The sequence below is a fragment of the Tachysurus fulvidraco genome, chromosome 9 (genome assembly GCF_022655615.1).
Source record: "Tachysurus fulvidraco isolate hzauxx_2018 chromosome 9, HZAU_PFXX_2.0, whole genome shotgun sequence".
Taxonomy (NCBI): domain Eukaryota; kingdom Metazoa; phylum Chordata; class Actinopteri; order Siluriformes; family Bagridae; genus Tachysurus; species Tachysurus fulvidraco.
In genome coordinates, this window is record NC_062526.1 from 14946502 (window position 1) to 14956776 (window position 10275).

General features: G+C 40.7%; 1 protein-coding gene across 3 annotated transcripts in view; it reads right to left on the minus strand.

Moving 5' to 3' along the window:
• mfsd3 (major facilitator superfamily domain containing 3) overlaps positions 1 to 8774 on the minus strand; it is a 16554-nt gene extending 7780 nt beyond the window's left edge. The window contains exons 1-3 of one of the 3 annotated variants that reach the window (XM_027141325.2): positions 8624 to 8774; positions 7056 to 7857; positions 1761 to 1908 (exon numbers count right to left, since the gene is read on the minus strand). In XM_027141325.2, the coding sequence (XP_026997126.1) occupies positions 1761 to 1908; positions 7056 to 7743 (836 nt within the window). In that variant the 5' untranslated portion in view covers positions 7744 to 7857; positions 8624 to 8774. Of the gene's footprint in view, positions 1 to 1760; positions 1909 to 7055; positions 7858 to 8565 lie in introns of all 3 variants that reach the window. The other 2 variants (XM_027141332.2, XM_027141335.2) reach the window with 2 other exon arrangements.
• Between the last annotated feature and the right edge of the window lie 1501 nt (positions 8775 to 10275).

Consider the following 10275-nt stretch of genomic DNA (forward strand, 5'->3'; position numbering starts at 1 on the left):
CAAGAGAAAGAAAACCAGGGTTCGGATCAGATTCAAATTCACCTTCAGACATTCAGCCTTCAGTGGACAAAAACAAGTTAATTGAATGCGAGTGTGAACCTGGCCATCCAAAACAAACGTATATTGTAGACACATAAGACAACAAAGCGGCCACAGCTCCTTCACTCAGACCGACACACAGGACATGCCACGTTTACTCAGACTGACAGAGAGGCCACAACTCCTTCAAGACTGACACCTAAAGGACACTTCTTTTTTACTTAGACAGACAGAGGACATGCCTCCTTCACTCAGACAGACACAGAGGCCACACCTCCTTCACTCAGACTGACATAGAGGACACACCCCTTCACTAAGACTCACAACAGAGGCCACACCTCTGACACTCAGACTGACACAGAGGCCACACCTCCTTCACTCAGACTGATAGAGGACACACCCCCTTCATTCAGACTGACACAGAGCCCACGACTTGACACAGACTAACAGAGAAGTCACACCTCCAACATTCAGACTGACACAGAAGCCACGCCTCCGACACTCAGACTGACACAGAGGTCATGTCTCCAACACTCAGACTGACACAGAGGCCAGACCTCCAGCACTGGTATTGGTACTTTTCTTTCAGAGAACTGATAAAAAATACCACACCCCTTTCACTTAGACCAACAGAGAATCCAGGCACATTAAATTACCAGGGCCTCTTCTCAACCTGTCATTACCATTGCCATTGTCTTTGTGTCAATATCTGTGATGGAGGAGTGGCCTCTTTGTGAAGGTGTGTCTGTGTCAGAATATTCATGAAGGGGGCGTGGCCTCTGTGTCAGTATAAGTGAAGAAGGCATAGCCTCTGTTTTAGTATCAGTGAAGGAGGCGTGGCATCTGTTAGCATCAGTGAAGTTATCAGTTATCTTTTTTTCAGTATTTTTTCAAAAATGTGTTTTACTTCCTATTACGGTATTATTCCAATGCTGGTAACATGGTATTTAATATTATATTAAGTAAACAAAAATCTGATCTACACTGATCCCAGAACAGCTTTTAATGATTGCAAATACAGACTGATCTCAGATCAGCATCACACAAACACAGGACTCGCTGTTCACCGAGATAGTTTTTTTTTCCTTCTGTGCTCACAGCTAACACCTCACTGACTGAGCTGTGTTTACTTCCATTAGTCTTTCACTCTCTCTGGAGTGCTGGTCAGTGCACACACACACACACACACACACACACACACACACACACACACACACACACACACACACACACACACACGCACACACAGAGAGAGAGAGAGAGAGAGAGAGAGAGAGAGAGAGAGAGAGAGAGAGAGAGAGAGAGAGAGAGAGGACAAACTTGTCCTTTTTGGTCTTTCCTGTATAATGCAGTAATTAAACAGAAAGCAGTCAGAAAGAAGTCTGAGATAGAAAAGAAAAGAACATACAGGAAGAATGGAAAAGATATATTTCCTGTTAACTTTGTTCAACATGTTTTTATTGTTCAACTTAATCACAATGGATCTCTCTTTTATCGCAAAACAATGCAATTTTTAGATCAAATATTGGGAATGAAATTCTCAATATGTCAAATCTCCACAAGGTACAATGAATCGTGATCACACAAACTAGAGAGAAACTGTTGCATGTGAAAGCACATTATTCTGCAGGCACTGAGCACTGAGACACACGTGTGATGTGTGTTACAGGATAATGCAGATATGATGGGAAGTAATTATAAATCTAAACAAACCATGTTACCTGTACTTTGAGAGTAAGAAGCCCCCGAGAGAGGAGCCACAAATGGAGAAGGCCATGGCGACCACACCATTCCACAGGCCGAGCTCTCGCGACGTCATATGGTGATCCAACAGGAAGAGCGGGAACATAGTGACGGCTCCCTGTTCACCTGAACACAAGCAAAAAGAAACAACAGAATATTAAGAATGGGTGTTACCAATGTTACCTAAAGTTACTTTCTTCTTAGATGTTGACTCTGACCGTCTGAACTCCTGCATTGTAAATGCGAGCACAAAGCGAATTGAATTTCAGCTCCATACATGAGCCTGAGAAAGTGAAGTAGCAAGTAGTGTTTTGTAAAAGTGCTACTGCTATTTTGACACATCAGGGTCATTAATCATAATGCACAAGAAAAGCAGCCGCTTTTCCCATTTAAAATTTGGCCGACATTTTTCAAATTTGCATTCGAATTAGATCACAATTTTTGTTTCGACAAATCGAAAACGCAACTCTAAGCACAATTTGTGTAGAATTGTCCGGAAAATACTTTCATAGTAGCACTATTTTGATGAAGCTTTTGCTACTAGGTGCTGGATGAATCATTATTTACCTTCATTAAATATCATTAAAATACACCCCCCCCCCCACACACACACACCCGCCCTCCATAAAAAACCCTGTCAATTCTCCTGTTAATTGTGTTGAGTTCAAGTTAAAAAAAAAAAAAAGAAAAGGAACAAAAAGCAAACCGAGGAGGAAAAAACATCCTCTACCTCACAGATCTTCACACGCGCTTGTCTGTGAGAAAAGTTTTGTCTCTGGCGCGCGCGCGCCGTGAGTTTGTTCGGTTTGGATGTGTATTATTCAACGCTTCTGTCATTATTTATGCGGCTTGTCTTTCGTGACTGACAGCTCAGAGACCGCTGTCAAACAGACACGCAGGCGTCCGGGGGACCCCACCATGAAAAAAAAAGCCGAAAGAACTAAAAAACGGAAAGTCAAATCAAAAACACAGCTAATCAGATGCTAGCGAGCGCCCAAAGATCCCGCGCGAGCGCTGACAGAGCTTTCGACTGTCAACCGCTTTCTCTTCTCAGGCGACCGTTTGAGACAGAACCGAAACCATGTAAAGGATCCGTCTATAAAAAGCGAATGTACGAACAAAGAGGGGATTTATTCTTTATGCTCAGGGACTCTTTTCCCCCCTTCTGCTTTTACAAGTCAGTCTGTTGTGTTTTAAAACGTTCACTTTCCAGTCGTGAAAACTTTTTCAGCCTGTGACAGAAACAAGCTCCTTTTCCTGTCAAATCAATACTGATTTCTCACTATTGCTACTTTGTAAGGTCAATCAAAGCTGAAGTGGGGAAAAAACAGTCCCTCTAAACGGTCATTACTGAAGAGATCGGATGAAGGGTTGCCAGATCTCAGGAAAATTACTTCGCAGAAAATGGAAAGCACTGGAAAGGGCAATCCTTGTTTTCCCCTTCACTAATGAACACATGCATTTTTCATTTGCAGAATCTACATCACCATTATCCCATCTATAATCCCCATTTTCCTCTCCCACTCTTAATATGCAGTATATCTTTATACAGAAATGGTTATGTACAACATAGGTGCAAAGGACTGCAAATTGAATATGAAACAAATCTATTTGTAAACCATAAACAAGAAAATATGGAAAGCTGATGGAAGGTTTACTGCTTGCTTGTTATTATTATTATTATTATTATTATTATTATTATTATTATTATTATTATTATTTTCTTAAACATTTTATGGACATAGCAGTGAGTCAAAATAACTTCCACTTCTGCCTTTCAAGCCTTTACCTCCATGTTTCATTTCATGCTCCCAGCTGGTTGTGCATTTGACCTTTTATGGAGTTTTGTGGGCATGACTAAATGCAAATGAAGCCCAATATCTACGGGTTATCAACAAACATGCTAGTATGATCAAAATCAACATAAATTTTAGCTTTGCTTACAAATCTTACAAGTACAAATCATGAAAAGAATTATCAATGTCTACATTTTCTTTTGTTTGCAATAGCCTTTGTTTTTGTAGAAATTAATACATTTTTTTCCAAATCAAACTCTTAATACTGGGATGAAAATCCACAGTAAGTTGAATTTAGGTCAAAAGATCAACTAACATGTTTAACATAATGTCTAGGCCTGTCATTAAAGAAACCCTCCTCATCAATCGGATTCAAAAATTCAACAGCACTGAGGTATTTCAATCTTTATACTTAGCATGTGCTATTCCATGACATCCAGATTTATTTAATTATTTTACACATTTTAAAGTTTAAACTTCTCTCAATTGCATTAGCCACAATGTTGTTTTCTACCTGCTAAAGGGATTTAACCCTCAACTCATCAGCACTGCAGCAGCACTTTTGTAACTGCACTGGTACTGTAACTTATGCAGCCTGTGATGCTTTTCTGATCACCACGGTTATAAAGGGTGGACAGTTACACTGGACTTCCTGTCAGCTTGACACAGTCTAGCTTTTGTCTTCTGACCTCATACTCAAGCCATTTCCACCTGCAGAACTGTATGTTTTTGCCTTTTCTGCTTGTTGCAAACAATTTCTATAAATATTTTTAGGCATAATCCATATCTGCTATGATTTCATTAATCACCTGAAGACTACAGCATGTGCAGAGAGAGAGAGAGAGAGAGAGAGAGAGAGAGAGAGAGAGAGAGAGAGAGAGAGAGAGAGAGAGAGAGAGAGAGAGAGAGAGAGAGGTGGGGAGTTGGGGTTCAGAGAAAAAAACTGAATGAGAGGATGAAAAGGACTGAATGAGAGATAAAATGTAATGTAAAAAGATGAAATGAGAGGAACAGAGAAAAAATATTAAATAAATAATAAAGCATATGAGAAAACAAGAGGTGGGGAACTTCAACTTAAAGGTAATCATGGCCAACATGAAACAGAGAGAGAGATCAGATATTATGTATAAAGAGAAGTGGGGGAAGAGAGAGAGAGAGAGAGAGAGAGAGAGAGAGAGAGAGAGAGAGAGAGAGAGAGAGAGAGAGAGAGAGAGAGAGAGCACTTCCTTTACCTGTCACCTATATAAAGTGCTCATTCCCAACATAAATTATATTATTAATATTCAATTACGGTTTTAAAAGAAGGGGGGGGGGGGGGCTTGAAAACCCCCACTGCCCTGTGATACTTCACCCACCTCTCTATCACTCATCTGGACATTTCTCAGAGAGGACTGACACCTGACTCTATCACTGTACACACAATGTCACGCAGAATATGTTTTCATGTATACAGTATGTATGGAACCAGGAGCAATCGGGGTGCTAACAAAATGTTCAACGTCCAAAACAGCGGTCTTACCTCAAGATTCTAAGCGGGATTAGTGATCTGATCAAACACTCCCTTTAACTTCTAGTGTCTGAAGGAAGAGCAGATCTGATGAAGGGAGGATGTGATGAAACCAAGATCTGCTCTAGCAGAGTACTGCTAATCCTCCTGCCAGTTGATGGCTAAATAATTAGATTCTACTTGATCAACTGATTCGTTACAAACCTTAAGGTGATAAATGTGATAGAGGAAGATGTAGGTGGGGCTTCACCTCCTGTATAATTACACTGAGGTGTTTTAACACTAAGGCTGATTACAATGTATACTCTAGTGTGCATAATTACCCATCCTCTCCTCAAATGCAAAATAAAAACCTTAAAATGGAAGAAAACACTTGTTATATTTAAAATAATCATAACATGAGGGACTGGAAGTTTTTTCCCAATAACAGCATATATGGTCAACGTGATCAATCTTGAATGTGATATATATAATTCTCCTTGCTATAATGACTTCAAAACAAAACAGACAAAGCGTTGATGATGGAGACGATGAAGAAAAGCTCCGTATGTGAACAGGGGTGGTGTGTGTGGGGATGGGTGAGCACTTAATATACTGCCAGCTTTCAACGTCCACGTCTCATCAGATTAGTTTGACTTCTGGTTTATACTCTTTGTCTTCTACCTGTTTCTCTCAACCCTGTATACAAAACCAAATTGGCAACTGAATTCATTTACATATACAGAAACACACTAATACACCAAAACAAACAACACACACACACATACACACACACACACACACGCATATTTTCCATTTTCTGTTTGGATGAAAAATCGTCACATACAAAGAGACCCTAATCCTTACATAATCCCCATCTGCTGCCAAACACAACACATGGACACTTAAATCCATAACTGAAGTGGTGTGTTGTGTGGACTCCACCTTTGAGAATGTCAGCATGTCAAGGGGTTTGTTGGAAAGGCTGTGTGTCATAGTGCCATCGTGTCAGTGCAACTCGACGCTGCGTTTTATCAAGCAAGTGTGCTGTGATTTTAGGGAAATTAATGGGAACGCTGCCATCTTGTGGTGAACAGATAAAATACATTAAAATGAATTTGGAAAATTGATTTATTTTTAATTAACATTTTAGACAGTATTTAATTCTAAGTGTGTTTTAATATTATGCTAAGCAATAAGCAATGAATTATGTAATGAGATGTATTATACCACTAGCTCTAGTATACTTATACCAATGAAGGTGGAAAAATATCTGTCACACACACTCATGACAGACCTGGACTGTGAAAGCAACCTTCAGGAGAACCTGAGAATGGGCATGCAGTATTCTTGGTACTAAAAACATAGCGGTTTACTTATAAAAACAGACTTGCGTTCAGCCAGTAATTCAGGAGCAGTGCTACACATGGACAGCTTTCTTTAGATTCGGCGTAATTTGGTGACTCACATGTGTAAGGGGAATTCCAGCCGTTTTCAGTGAGTCAGAGCATTTTGCTTTGGCTCAGGTCAGCGATTAAATAGCATAGCACAAGAAAATGACCTCTAAACAGGATTGGTTTTATTTGCCAGGGAACAGTTCTGAAATGAGATCTCAGATCAGCATGTGCTGCATAAGCTGTTGGTTTCTGTAAGGGATGTACTGCAGGAAATCGGTGTCCTTTAATTCATCCATTTTCTGTAGAGACTATCCTACACAGGGTTAAGGGGAACCTGGAGTCCATCACAGGTGAGTCTGGGCATAAGGTGGATGGAATACGATCACACACATGAATGTTTTTGAGCTTGGGGAAGAACGCCTCTAACCCACTCCAGTGACTTCATACAATTAATATTCATTGTAGTAGTAAGAACAAGAAATCCCTTCAAAGGGAGTGTACTAAAAGGTTTAGGTGGTTTTAAAGTACATATTGCACCTTTAAAATTATATTGCATAATTAATTGTCCCCCAGAAAACTACTAATAAAACTCACCTAGCTTATAAGTAAGCACGTACAGCATGGTCCACGGTGTTCCTGGGACATCCATCAGCTTCCTCCAAATAGCCCATGGTTTTGATGTGTCCCTTGTGGCCCTTCTTGCCTCTCCTGGGGCTCGCCCTGCTTCCCCGTCTAGTACGTTCACACCGCACACAAACAATGCCACCCCACCATATACACAAGACAGCAAAGTAAAGGTCCACGCCCATCCCACTACGTCAATGACAGCTAGCAGGCCACCTCCAGCAAACACAGAGCCTGCTTTGTAGCCCACCACCTGCGCCGTGTTTCCCAAGCCAAGCTCAGCAGCGCCACGCAGAAGCCTCACAGCGGCACCGTCCACGGCCACATCCTGCACCGCCGCAAGTGTGTTCATGGCCAGCAGCACACCAGCCACACCGCCATGCTGTATCTCAGGTGACAGCATGGTGCCCGCCAGACACACGAGTGCCAATCCACCAACCGTCAACACCAACCAGCGCCGCTTGGTACCTGCACGGTCCACTAGGGGTGCCCACAGGACCTTTAGCACCCAGGGGAAGTAAAGTACCTTGGCGAGGGAAATGCGGGTGAGTGACTGGCCAGTGCCACGAAGATAGACTGGAAGTAGTGAGGACTGCAAGCCATACGGAATGCCCTGCACAAAGTACAGCAGGCCGAGGAAGAGCATCTTGTCGTTCATCGTGTGGGATAGTAGAATGGGTGGGGTTTCACCTCATGGTCCAATTCTGCAAAAGTGTATAATTGTGTGCTTGTGAAGATTAAGTCCGTCCTGCTTCGAAGGAGGCTGTGAGATCTGAGGGCCAAAATAATAGTGAAAGTGGAGATTTAAAAACAAAACATTATGAAGTGTGGCTTTAGCTTTACATAATGAAGTAAATCTTTATTAAGTGACATTTGGGACTAAAACAGGCACAGTAATGGATGAAGGAAGTGGATGTGAAATTGCTCAAATCTATTGGTGAATATCTTTCTCCTCCCACACATTTTAAACCATATCTAAACATATATGTGTTTTGAGTGATTTATAGAGATGTACAGGACACAATATAATAGGTTAATTTATTTGCATAAGCAGCTTTACAGAACTATTGCATTGCACTAATTGAATGCAATGAATCAATCAATCAATCAATCAAATCAATCAATCAGTGAATCATTGGACCAAGCTGCTTTAAATAGGAAAATAAGTTGTTACTGGAGGTGACAGCTGAAGCAGGAGAAAGATCAGAAATGATCTGCACACAAACTACACATTTGTACACTGCATCGTTCCATTCATTGGATTTTAAGAAGCAAAACAAAGGACTAAATAAATAAATAAATAAAAAGCTAGGATAAAATCCTATATTTGAAATAAAAGCAAAGTATATTATTCAAGTGCTTCCGTTGTTTATCCACGTTACATGAAGCCTATTAAAAACAGCAGAAGTCTACATTTAGCTTGTAAACTGGACACTAAAGGGCTCGCGCGCTCGTTAATTTATCAATTCCAATTATTTACCACTAACCACTGTGAAGGTTAAATGTTGTTTTGATGCATTGGGTGAAATAAAATTTACTGGTAAAGGGCTTCTCTCTCTCTCTCTTCCTTCGCCGCAGAAAAACCTTCTCTTGAATGTAAGCACTTCCGTGTTTACGTTCCGTTTCCCTGCCCGTGTTCGGATTAGCCCCGCCTCCTTAGCTATGATTGGATGTTAGTTCGCACTCATAAGCGGTCTCCTGATTGGACGTCTCTCACGTCTGCGTGGCAAACAAACAGCGCAGTACCTTTAAATATCTTCTATGCAACTAAATATGTATTTTATCCATAAGATATTACACATTTACCTCATATTGTCTCACTTTGAATTGGGATCTATATTAAAATTCTATCCAACTTCAGTAATATAAAAGCTACCCAAGGCTCTGAATGTCTGTGCACATTCTGGTCTGTTTATATAATGGATTAATTTCACTGGTCTGAGGGATCCCTTCACACTGTTTCCAGCAGAACTCTTTTTGTTGACACGTCACTGGGTATAGAACTCAGTCCAGTGATCAGAAGTGGCAAATCAACATCATTTATTCTATAGTTCAGAACCTGATCAGAAAACAGGACTCAGCTTAAGGTCAGCTTTCGTTGATGTGCCGATCGTGCTGGGGAAGGTGCAGAAGGCAATGTGTGTGCAGACAAATGAGCAAAACACACAATCATCTACATAACACCAAAAAGCAAACAAGAGCTGGAAAGTTATCTAGGAATAAAGCTTAGAAGATTAAGATGATCAATAGTGACATTAATAACATGACCCATGTATCATGTAGAGAGAGTCCATAATATCCCGACAGTGCCAAGACTCTTTAAATGAAGAAAAACTTGACTGGATAAAAAGGAATATTATCTATACAGATAAAAACTGTAGAGAAACATTGTACTGACAAAAATGTTTACAAAATTCCTCCCTGAATTTATCCCTTCAAAAAATCTAAAAGATCATCACAGCTTATCATGTAGCTGTAGAAAGTCAGAGTGCCCACGCTAATCCATGTCCACCACTGAAAGCTCCTAAAATGGACACACAAGCTTCAGAACTGGACCATGGGAGTATAAGAAGGTGGCCTTGTCTGATGTATCATGACTTCATTTACACCTACCTGGGGAAGACATGGCACCAAGACTTACTATTGGAAGAATGCAAGCTGAAGGAGGTGATGTGATGCTCTGATAATGCAATGTTCTGCTGGTAAACTTTGGGTCTTGTATTTATGTGGGTGCTGATTTGACACACATCACTTACCTAAACATGACTACAAGGTGGTAACAGTGCTCTATAATGGCAGTGTTCTCTTTCAGAAGGATAATGCTCCTGTTGTCTCCAAATCTCCCAGATCTCAATCTGATCGAGAACCTGTGGGACATGCTGGACAAACAAGTCCAAATCCTACTTACAGGACTTTATACAAGCAGTATTGGTGCTTGTAACATTTCATGCAAACATGGCAACTAACTGTAGAATTCTGTCTAACCCTCTAATCCAGACTCCAAAGGAACAGTGAACAGGATGGAAAAGTTCAGTCAGTCAGAAAAAGAGAGCTTAGTTTCCAAGGAAATCTCCGTCCATATTCTTTAAATGCATGCCAAAAACAGTATAATAGCAGGGCGGTGGCTGCATTCTGATGTTCACAGTAAGTCTAGACACACACACAGACCCAGTCACACAACACACATTAA